The following is an 11,888-nucleotide window of genomic DNA, read 5'->3' as shown; positions in this document are numbered from 1 at the left end:
ACTTCCGGGCCACCGTTTTAAATACTGATATAGATAAGACACGATACATAAAGCAGCCACAGATTGCATTTGCACAATTTAGTACTGCAAAAAAATTCACTGTAAAATATAGACATTAGCGTTTGATGTTATTTCCGTATCTGGCTGTAGATAAAGTTGGGTTTGTGGTGGTGCTGAACCAGTCGACCTGTTCTGCTGTTATTACTCTCGCTCTGTTTGATCATGAGGCTGTAAAAAAAAGCGTTTCTTAAAACACACTTATCTGGCTGACTTGGCTCCGCCCACTCCACTCTCCCGCGAGGTTAAATATTTGCCGAGGTGACACAGGTGGAGCAGGATCTGGTCCGGGTCCTGAGTTCTCTCTTCCTTTAATGGACATTTCAAGAAAAGAATGGACTTCCAGACTCTGGCTTTTCTCTTTCTCACCAGCGTCCAGGTGAGATCTTTCCATTCTACAGCGCTGTAGGTGTCGGATGTTGACCATCTCACCCTCCAGGTCGCCTCATGTCTGGACTCTTTGGAGCTCCTCAACCCCCCCCTCGAGGCACATCCAAATCTCCGTTTAAAAATCCAGTACTCCTGTGATGGACCTTCAACGGTGCAGCTGGATTGCATTGTTACTTTTGACACCGGTGCTGTCTCCACACTCCTTCTGAAGAAGTGGACCTGTGACCCCGGGGGTCGGAGGTCGAGGGCTGTGACTCTGCTCCTGCCTGACTGGTTGGTTTACCAACCAGATGGGATCGTCCCGGACTCCCAGTGGGTGCTGAGCTGCATCCTCCGAGCTTCAATCCGACTCGCTGATGAGAGCGTCTCGACTCAGGACGCGGCCAGTTTACAGCCGCGGCCCGTTCTGAGTCGCCCGCTGAAGCAGCACCAGGTCTGCTTCCCCTGGAGTGAAGAGATGCTGAAGCTGACGGCTCGGCCGTGGAGGATCCACTGCAGGGTGGAGGAAGGTAGGGATGGCACGACGGAGATCCCTCATGAATGAAGGCTTTGATTTGTTCCACTCACTTGCCCAGAAACGGTCCACTTCCTCTCTGGTGTTTTTGCTTCGACCGGTGAAAACTTTGGCGTCACCAAGACTCTTCAGCCGTACACCAGCGACGCTCTGGAGTATTCAAGAGTCTCATCGCTGTCCTTTCCTTGGTAGGAAGTGATGTATTTGTATTGTGATTCTAAGTGCAAGATGAAGTCGAAATTCAATTTTAATTGAAGTTTAATTTAGAGGTTTGTTCTCAAGTGAGGGGGGGATGGAGATATAATCATGGCATGAGTTCAGCGTCTCCGTGTTCCTCAGGTGCATGTTCTCAGTGTGGGTGTTCGTGACCAGAGACTGTGAATACAGCTTGTGCTCCGTCTTCCACCACATCGACTCCCTGAACAACTACGCCACGCCGGCTCTGTTCCTCAAGGCCTCGGGTGAGGAATGGATCTTCACTCAAGCCGCCGTGTCTTCACTGACCAGGATGTCCACCTGAGCAGGCCACCTGCACGTGCAAGTGAGCGGAGACTCGCCGGACTCCTCGGCCTACGTGACCCCGTTCACCGTTCCTCTGAGCCAGTGGTGCCACATCGGCGTGAAGCTGCACGGAAGAGCGGTGAGCTGTCGCAGTTCACACCTCCGCAGTCGGAGTAATGGTCCTCCATCTGCACGACAGGTCGCCGTCTCACTGCTGTGTGAGGTCGACAGGACTCTTCGCTCGACTGAACACATGTAAGCATGATGTTAGGAAGCATTTGCAAAATTTGCACTTGCTTGCTAGCTTCTTCATTGAATTTCATCACAGTTGCCATAGGAAGGCGGGATACGGAAAAGGAGCGTTAATATCCATATGATAGTGGTAAAATAAAATGTAATGTCATAAATAACTAAATTTTAAAAATGTAGTTATTCTATGACGTTGTTAAAATTAGATAAAATATTGCATGATAAACTCTAATCTAATATTTTCATTGTTTATGTATTGTGTTTTTAAGGAGGAAACCTTAGACCCTCAATATAAATGTACACAAAGTATTCCTAATATATAGATACTTTTTTCCAACCAGGCTTCATGTTGAGGGAAAAGATCACAGACCACTGCTGAGACTGTTGTGAGCGGAGGTGAAGTTGGAAGACAGAATGAGACAAGAAAAACAGGCGTCTTGAAGCTAAAATATGGTTAAAAATAAAGAGAAAATGGGATGAAGTGTAATTATGCCATGGCATTATATGCTCCAGATGTATATTTGCTGTCACACAATTTCTTTTTTAATACATTTATTCAAAGATTCTCAACAGAAATCACAGAATTTCCCCTCTGTGGGACGAATGAAGGATATCACATCTACCTATTATTATTATTATTATTATAAGTGTGAATAACTGCGGGTAAATATGACATAAAAATTACACATACACCAAATGAGTTTCACATTTCAAATATTACATAATAATTGCTAAAAAAAAGTACATTGTCATTCAGTAGTAAAAAGTACATTGTCATTCAGTAGTTGATCTCTTCACATAAATACAGTGTACTGACTGTGTGAGGCAAATGAAATGCAAGTTGAATTTACAGGTCAACTTGCCATGAGTTATAAAAATAAACATGGTCTTAGTTTTATAGTTGTATTTTGACCTCATGTCGTGCGCTTATAACCTGCCAAATATGGCCACCGGGGGGCGCACTTTGCTCCGGATTGAATTATTGGGGGCCAGATTTGTGCCCTAAGTCTTGAGTTTTCGTCAGATCAACAACAGTCATGCTTTTTCATCTGCATTTGTCATTTGGTTTGACATTCAATAATATTTTAATAATTTTTTGTTTTTTTTTCACATTTGTCAACATGCTTTTGCGCAACAGTCTGTGACTTCATATGACACCTTTGTGCTTGTTATGGCTGCAAAAATATTTGAGAAAATATTTTACACCATGAGAAACTATTATTTATTTATTTGTTTATTTTAAATGAAGAACTTTTCCAGCTCAGTATTTTAGACCCTTGTTAAAATGTAATGTAGAAAGGTAGATACTGGGAAAGCGCTTGGTTGAAGTGGAAACTGTGGAAAGTTATATATTTTAAATTCAATTTTAGTTCCTCTTTCTCATCAACACTAGTCACAGTAACGGTCAGCAAAATCACAATGTGTCGCGCAGGTTGAAGGAGGTTTACCTGGATGACACGAACGGATACTTTGTCATCGGTGGAGGGAAATATACAAAAGGAGTGGAAGGTTATTTTGGCCCTTTTGTTTACTACCGCAACAGAATCCCACCTCACAGCCTGGTCAGTACTTCACCATTCCTGCCCCGACTGTTTTTTTTTGTTGTTAAATGTCATGTTTTCCAGGCTGAAGTTGACCTTCCTGACACCATCCGCAGCTTGAACTTGACGCAGTGGTCGCAGAAGTGTGGTGACTTCAGGATGAAGATGAATTTCACCATTAGGTTCCACTCACGGGGCAGCGAGTCTGGTACTGCAGTGTCTGTCCACCAGATGACCTCCTTATTAAGAAAATGAAAACTGTTCTTTATTTCAGACAGTTGCTTCGACCTGTTCCACGGGTGGGTTTCTGCGGACACAGAGGGAAGGTCAGAGTCGCGCTGTCAACCGTGGGAATCAGGTGTGCGACACACAGGAAGCGCTGCCAAACTGGTGAAGCTGCTGATGCAAAAACATGGTGAGAGCCAGGGCTCATTTCATCCATGCACTCATGCATCCATACAAACCTTCCACTTGTTTGACTAAACATATACACAAATACACTGGTTAATAATAAATAATAGACGACTACGTGTGATGCTAGTACTTGTAAAGCCTACTAGATATAGACTTTCATGTTATTTTAGACAACAATTGTGAGCGAAAAAAATGATTTTTTTAAAAATTACTATTATTTTATTTATTCATTTTTATCAATAAATGTATTTTATTTATATTTGAATTACAAAAATAAAAGTTTGGAATTTTTTTAGGTTCCTATTTTATCTGTCGTATCGTGTTTTTAGCACGTAATAGTGAATCATACTGAAATGTCAATGTAAATATTTTATATTTCAGAATTAGATTTAACAATATTTCTTGTCCCTCAAAATAAACAAAATATACAGGGGAAAACCACCTTGTGTGAAAGTGCTTTTATGACTTTACTGTATGTATAAAATGGGACAATATATAAAAGATTTTCAGCATAAAACATTGTGATGTTTAGCGATTTTTCTCCTTGTTTTATGATGCCACAGTCACTGTAGTTCAATTGAAGACTTTCTCTTCTGTCCTTTGGTCTGGATGGGCCCCACAACAGCCCCAGTATGGACAGTATTGTGGCCCCTTTGGAAATTGAGTTGCCCACCCCTGTTAAAGGTTAGCTCCCAGACCAGGACTCACATCAGTAGATCGGTGTATTTAGCTTGGAATCTTGTGATTTTAAAATACAGCTGTGGTGTTGAATGACCTGGAGGCGCAATATTGTTGCAGGCGGAAGACGGGTGGACCTGCCAGCGCTGGGCCGAGCACTTTACTCCCTATCGCTGCATAAACTTGGCAAAGCCAGCGACCCTGGCGTTCTGTCGAAAATGCTCCCGCTGCTACTCCAAGCCGGTTGCCTCGGAGCCAGCAAGGCTCTGCACGTGTCATCCGTCCTCTGCAGTTGTGGCCTGTCAGTTAGGAAACAGCCAGAGAAGGTGATTTTCATGTTCACCCTGCGTAGTGGGGTGAATAGTTTCTGAGCTGTTGTGCTCCACGCAGGCTCGTCTCCTGGCCTTGTTAGCAGCGCGGGAGGATGATCGCTTCGCGCTCCTGCAACTGGGGCACCTGCATCACCTGGGCCTCCGGGGGGCCACCAGGGATCCAGACCTGGCCTACGCTTACTACGCTAACATTGCTTCACAGACCATTCTGGATCGCCACCATCCCTCACCTCAACAGGTCCGAATGAGAACCTTGTTTTTGGTAACTCAATAGAACTAAATATCATTTATTCCTAGGCGTTTGTGGAGGAGGTTTACTTGAACAACGAGGAGGTCTTGAATGCTCAGACCAATGAGAACCACCACATCTTCCAGTGGCTGAAGCATCAGGCGCGCAGCGGCGCCGTGGAAGCAGAGGTAACTCTGCTTCTATCTTGGACTCAGTTACATTCAGCGTACATTATTCACGCCACTCTTCTTGTCTTCCAGCAAACCATTGCCCGCATGCTGTTCTGGGGTCAACAGGGAGTTTCCCCAAACATCCAGAGAGCTGTGAGGCACTTTGAAAGAGGGGCGATTCGCTGGGGGGACCCGGTCTCCATGTACGACTATGGCATCACCTTGCTGCTGGTAAGAAGATGGATGTATTTCATGGTGGTCTACGTTGCTTTAAAGAGGGAGTCTGATCAAACACTTCATTTTTTGTTGTGAACGTTTGGTTCCTAAACACTGACTTCAAAGAGTTTAGGGAATAAAATGCATCTGAATTCTCATTACTTTTTCAATCAGCAAGTGTTCAACCAAGGAGGTTGCTATGGTAACTAGAGTTAAATATTTATTTATCTTCATCTTCTCACCGCTGGAAATGTGTCAGTTAATTCTAATATAAATATTCTTGTAAATATGTCTGGAACCTTTCCTGTTATAAGGGAATGTCATCATGTGTGAGGCACCAAAGCAACATTTTATCCTGACATGTAGCCGAATAACCTGCCTTTGTTGCGGCTAAATGGTGTTTTTCAGCCTTGTTTTTCATTGTTTTTTTTTTCTAAAATAGCATGTTAATCTTTCACTACTGATTTTTTTGTTTGCTGACAAAAAAACTATTTTTATTTTTATTCTCATGGCAACATAAAAAGTCAGCAAAAAAGTTTCTATTTTCAATCAGAAAAAAAGATAAATGCAAATTATTTTACAACAATTCATAGTTGTTAAAAGTTAAAAACTTTTTTGGATTGAAATATATACAGTATGTTTTATTATTTTCTTGGTCAAGTTTTCACCTGCCACATAAAAAAACGTCTTTAATTGAAAGAGTTTCAAATATAGCGAAAAAAATCTCGAATTAGGTCCAATAATGTAATATGTCGCAGCGTGCCTAAACCTTTTTTCTGCAATGTACCTCTTGTAAAATAAGATTTCCTTCAAGTGCCGCCTGACAAAGTATTTTTGGATGATAAAAAAGATCACTGGCTCAACATTGTTCATCTACAAACATATGAAACTGTTTGAAAGTAACTACGAAAGAAGTAATGGATGGAACTGGGGAGTGAAAACTAAAGATTTCAATGTATTAAATGTCAATATTGCACATTTAAATGTGTTATTAAATATATGAGATGACCGTTAAATAATGTTTTAGGTCTTTTGCTTAAACAATATCATTGAACTTGCATCAGGAGAATGAGGTGACTTCACAAGTTCAGGGTTTTGGATGAGAGGAAATGTGAAAACAAAAAGCATATTTGGGATGAAAGAAATTCAAAACCAGCGAGCAGAAGGTTTTCACGATACCATGTCGGAGTTTATTGATCCTTTCAGCTGAAGTCTGTTCAATGGCGTTTGTCTCCAGGGTCACGGTGTTGCTAAGGACGTTCCCAAAGCCTTGACTTTCCTGAAGAGAGCGATGGACAAGGTGAGTTGTGTTGGCCTCTCCAGCTCCTCCTGAAGCACATGTTTAGCTGAGGTCTATGATGCGACTGAGCAGGGCTACGCGCCGGCGTTCAACGCTCTGGCCTGGTACTACGAGCAGTCTGGAGATGACTTTGAGGAGGCGGTGAGGCTGTGGGAGGAGGCCGATCGCCTGGGCAGTCCTGATGCTGCCTTGAACCTCGGCGTGCTGTACTCAACTGGCCGCTACCCTGGACAAGCACCTGACCAGGTGAGAGCCAACACCTGGTGACGCTGCCGAGAACTAAACCCCCGTCCTCTCCGCAGTTCATGGCCTTTAAGTATTACCTGAAGTCTGCAGAGAGGGGGCACCTCAGAGGGGCCGTCCAGCTGGCTGACATCTGGACCACCGGCATCCGTGGTACCGTGGACAGGCGGCCGTCTGACGCAGTTTTGTGAGCTCATATTGTCTATGCTCGTCCACCGACCGAAGATCTGACCTCACTGATCAATAGGTGGGTGAAGTGGGCGGCTGAGCAGAATGGATACATGGGAACCGTCCTGAGGAGAGCCCTGGATTCTTACCTGAAGAAGGACATGTAACTATACACACAGCGGTCGTGTGATATGGGGCAGAAGTCAGAGCTGCTTTTCATGGTTTTATTGTTTTTGCGCTGAGAGAGTGAACATGTTGCACCACAGTTCATATAGATTCAAAGCTAGGACCACAATGGCTGCAGAAAATGTACCTGATAAGCAGCAGATATGTGCAGGTTTTTGGGTGGAGAGACCTCTTGTGACGCTCAAGCTCCAGCCCTTGTCTCTGCTTGAGAAAAGCATTCTTTTTTGCTTCTTAAATTCTTTTTTTCCCATCGATTCCAAGCAAATGTTTTTTTTTTTTGGTGGATTTATTTGCGTTCTTGTGAGACTAGTTTTGACCTGCACTGTTGACGTTGTGTGGAGCTAACTTAGCACCAGTGACAAACAACGTTGCCACTTACTAAAACCACAGTTCACATGACTATATTTCAAACAGAGTATATAGTTAAATGAGTAAATCAACTGCATGGCTAAAAACTGCAAGACTCACAGTGTCATGCGTCACATTTGTAAACAACTGAAGTGCTACATGCTAACCGCTAACGGAGTCACTGGCTTGTCCTCAACACCAGCTGCATCTGAAGTGATAGTAGTCCTTCCAAACAAACTGATCCAATAGCAACAGTCCTCTGAAATAAATAATAATTATATTTAAGAATAGTTGTCGGGGGAAGTTTTTTGTCACCAGTTTGATATCGGGGGATATTGAACCCATGTTCTACTGCAGGAGAGCAAAATAGAATCCTCGTTTTTGATGTCTTAAATCATGGATGAGAAGATGTGAGAGGTGAAGGGTGGAATGGAATAAATGTCAGACGCTTGAAATGTCACCCTCCAACAGGCTGAGCGCTCTGTTCTACTACATGCTGACGGCAGAGATGGGCTTCGCTCCCGCACAGTTCAACGTGGCCTATCTGTGCGAGCAAAACGAGGCGAGTCACGACCCAGGCGTGTTTGGAGTGAATCTGCCGACGGTCTGAAGGTTCTCATGTGTGTCGCCAGGGAGGCTTTCTGGATCCTGCGTTCAGACAGTACTGCCTGACCCGATACTTCAACATCACAATCCAAAGTCAAAACCCCGAACCCTACGGTAAAAGACTATGGTTGCACCGTGTCCTCAAATCTGTTTGGTAATCTCCGTGTTTGGTGACAGCCTTGATCCGGATGGGCGACCTCTGGTACGAGGGGCGGGTTAATGGGCAGAAGAATTTGTTGTCTGCCGCGGAGATGTACAAGCGAGCAGCTCTGCGGAAGGAACCACAGGTTTGTTTCTTCCGAACCAGTATATTTACTACCTAGTAACAGCCTTCTTCTTCACACGCTTCCTCCTCAGGGGTGGCACAGCCTCGGCCTTCTGGCTGAAGATGGCTACAAGCTGCCGCTGTCTATGCTGATCGAATTAGGCCTCTCTGAGCTTCACATGGCGGAGAACAGCACGCTTCCAATAGCTTTGTACAAAAGGTCAGATGTAGCTCTGAAAGAACAGCCGTTACTCGTCTGGCGCTAACATATTTTCTCCATCTTTGCCGATGAAAAAGGTGCAGAGATTCAGAGAACTCAGACTCCTACTTGCCGTGCAGCCTCGCCCTGGTCAGCCTCTACCTGCACCTGTTCCAAACTGAGTACAGAGACGTCATGAAGGTGGGCTGGGACACGCCTCATGTGTCTGACGCTTCAACTCTAATCCTCCTTCACGTCTCCTTCCCCTCAGTACTGCACTGCCATTGTCGCCGTCACAGTTCCCACCGTGCTCATTGTCATCGCCGGTCTGCTCCGGAGACGCGCCTTATCACGCAACCGTCAGCTGTAGTCGGCACTTTTCAGAAAACAACTGTTTAATATTTTTATAGTCTGACTGTGTTATGTGTCTTCATGTTTCTCTAATAAACAATTTCATAAAAGGCCTCAATGTGTTGTGAAATTGACCAAAACGATTTCTTAGTTGCAGTTGTGTTACAAGTGGCTTACTTCCTGATAAAAAAGAAGTGATTTATGCAAAAATATTAAAGCTAAATATTAATATTAAGTACTCATATTAAACTTCTATACCTTTTCTGCTTTGACTTCATACTGTTTTTACTGCACACCATGGTTGATTTTCATGGGTAGCTTTCATTTTATATTTTCTCAAGTAAATCAGTCAAATTTCATCAAAATGTCATTTGGGTTGAATGAATTACGTCACATGAGGGGGCGGGGTTAACACCTGGTTACGAACGTCCTGTGAAATTTAACAGTTACGTTACCGTAACAGTACAGAATTCGTCGGCGTAAAAGGGTCAAATTCGTGTGCGGTTATATAACCATTCTGAACTAGCGTCACTTGGAGACCACACCTTGCCTCAGACTTTATTTCACACATGCTCCAGCAACTGTCTTCCAGTCAGTCCACTCAGAGCCACTGGTTTATTTACTTATCACACTTGGCAACAGAATGCAAGTCACCTCAACACACATCCAACAAACCCACGGTGCCACTCTATTTGCAGCAATAAATGGAAACACATTTATATACAACACAACTACATTTATATTTATAGTTATAGTTAGTTAGTTATAGTTTAGCAACAATTGCTTGTCCAAAGCTACAAGTTTGAAAGTGTATTAGTTGAAAAACAGCAATAGAAATTCAGACGCCTGGTGATTCACAAATGCATCAAAGTAACTGTTCTCCAACAAATATTTCACTTTACGTGAGTATTTTTTTCTCTAATATCTCGTTGCTAGAGGCTTCATACCTTTCTTATGGAAAACACCATACCATATTTTTAAACAGTATTAATAACGAGTTTATTCCATTATTATATACTTTTTGAGGCTTTTGTAGGCCCGAAGTGTTTTTAAATCACTTTTTAGATTTTTAAGATGGTAGACTCAAAATGCATGGAGACGAAGCTGCCGAAAAAACTCAGCACTCGATCTCATTTTCATTGGCCTTTTTTGATTTTGAATTATTTATTTATAATATTTATCATTATTTTTTAAGTCATCCTTTGCATCACAAGGTCCTAAATGTACATAGTTGCCAAAAACACCACAGTGTTATACTACATTTTTATATGACGGAGAAGAAAAAATAATTCATCTATACACCCACCCACTCATGTGTTTGTACTCATGTACTCATGGGTTCAGTCATGTTAAAAGGACCTCACATTATTTCATGAGATTGTTGTGCACTTTCACAAACCTCCACCAGACTGTGACAAAGGCTTCCGAACATTTCCCCCCGACTTGAATGTCAAAATGGCCTGTTTACATTGAGAGGCTCGAGCGCTCCGCATGTCTGTGTCTCAATGAAACGCTGCTCAGATTTTGATTTAAGTGCACAGGTAGCAGCCGGCCCTCAGATTCAAAGCTCTGAGGCTGAAAAAAGAAAAACCCTGGTCGGAAAGGGACAGTGCCGTGGGAATGTGAAATCAAATTAGTTTGATATTTCTACTCATTCCACACTGGTTCACCCACAATACCGCCCTGACAATCTGCATTATCAAAGCAATCCGTCTCTTCCTCTGGCCCCTCATTCTCATCTCCATCCTTTTATTGTGTTTTCCCCTCCTGTCTTGAAGATGCAGTGTTTCTGGATGGCCAGTTGTAACCTGGCTGCAAACTAAGAAGACAAGCAGGACCCGGAGGAAGGCACTGGAGTGCAGGTACGAGTTCTGAGTGCAGTAAAATATTGCTACTTAAAATACTTTGTTTTAGGATTACTCAGGGTGAGATTATGAGATGTTCTCCAGACTACTTTTCTATCATTTCTTTGTTGTATATTCTGACTTCATGATGAGATAGGAGGTTGTTCGTGTTGCGGTTTATTGGTCAGTCTGTTAACAAAGTGACTGAATGGCTTCACTGACATTTTCAAGGACATGTTGGCGACAGACTGAGGAACTGGTGGCTACGTTTTGGTTGTGTTCTGATGTATGATTCAGATCCACCTTTATCTTTGTTCTGGAACGCATGTGCCACCCGCCGTCCTAAAGAGCTCATATGAATTTGAATCAATGATGTCACTCACAATACGGGTGGAAATGTTTTGGTCAAGGCTGAGTCTCTACTTCCGCTCAGCCCGATTTTCTTGGCTTAAGAAGCAACTTCAATGACAGAAAATAACATGTGTTTCTTACAGTTTTAATAATGTTTAAATGCTTAAAATTCTGCGGCAAGATGGATCTGACTTCAGCGTCCAAGTCTGTGTCCCTGGAACCCTGTGCTCAAACAAAGTGCTTGTTGTTCACTCTGTGTCTTCTATTTGGAAGCAAAGCAAATTGGATTTATTTTCTTCTCCACTGATGCATCGGTGCCAAACAATTAATCTTTTTTCTTGGGTGTCAAGATGTGAATATAAATCGGAGCATAAAAAACGTGTACTCTTATTGATTTTTCTCCCCCTCCCCTGGCATGTCAGGGTGAGCGACGGCGCTGTGAAACTTTATGACGGCCCTTGCATCAGTTATTGAAGTACAGACTTTGGTTTTTGAACTTCCACTATAAAAACTTTGCCTGTTCTCATTTCAAAATATAGAGTCATAACCACTGATTCTTTCATCCTAGAAACCAATGGAGGCATGACGGATACAAACAGTGTGGGAACTTGGCCATTTATCTTCATACTTCTCTTGACATTTCCAGACCTCTTGGTGGATGCACAGGGTAAGGTTTGCCTTCATATTCTGGTGGCTTATGACAAATTTAAATAGAGCAAATATTTTGCTGAAAATA

At 42.9% G+C, this 11,888-nt stretch overlaps 1 protein-coding gene across 1 annotated transcript; it reads left to right on the top strand.

Moving 5' to 3' along the window:
- The first annotated feature begins 316 nt into the window (after nucleotides 1-316).
- On the top strand, nucleotides 317-8,990 carry LOC128763974 (protein sel-1 homolog 3). Its single transcript, XM_053873297.1, has 23 exons — nucleotides 317-436; nucleotides 497-956; nucleotides 1,023-1,149; nucleotides 1,301-1,422; nucleotides 1,486-1,601; nucleotides 1,662-1,717; nucleotides 3,144-3,273; nucleotides 3,337-3,460; nucleotides 3,527-3,667; nucleotides 4,465-4,670; nucleotides 4,735-4,914; nucleotides 4,974-5,093; nucleotides 5,166-5,306; nucleotides 6,529-6,591; nucleotides 6,664-6,837; nucleotides 6,894-7,021; nucleotides 7,082-7,165; nucleotides 8,008-8,098; nucleotides 8,169-8,256; nucleotides 8,320-8,429; nucleotides 8,500-8,627; nucleotides 8,705-8,807; nucleotides 8,878-8,990. Exons 1-23 carry the CDS (start codon nucleotides 392-394, stop codon nucleotides 8,974-8,976), a joined length of 3,036 nt encoding a protein of 1,011 aa, XP_053729272.1. The 5' UTR covers nucleotides 317-391; the 3' UTR covers nucleotides 8,977-8,990.
- The last annotated feature ends 2,898 nt before the right edge of the window (nucleotides 8,991-11,888 follow it).

This window comes from Synchiropus splendidus, chromosome 8, assembly GCF_027744825.2.
Source record: "Synchiropus splendidus isolate RoL2022-P1 chromosome 8, RoL_Sspl_1.0, whole genome shotgun sequence".
Lineage (NCBI taxonomy): Eukaryota > Metazoa > Chordata > Actinopteri > Syngnathiformes > Callionymidae > Synchiropus > Synchiropus splendidus.
Note: the sequence above shows the minus strand (reverse complement) of the source record. Positions and strands in the feature narration are given on the sequence as shown.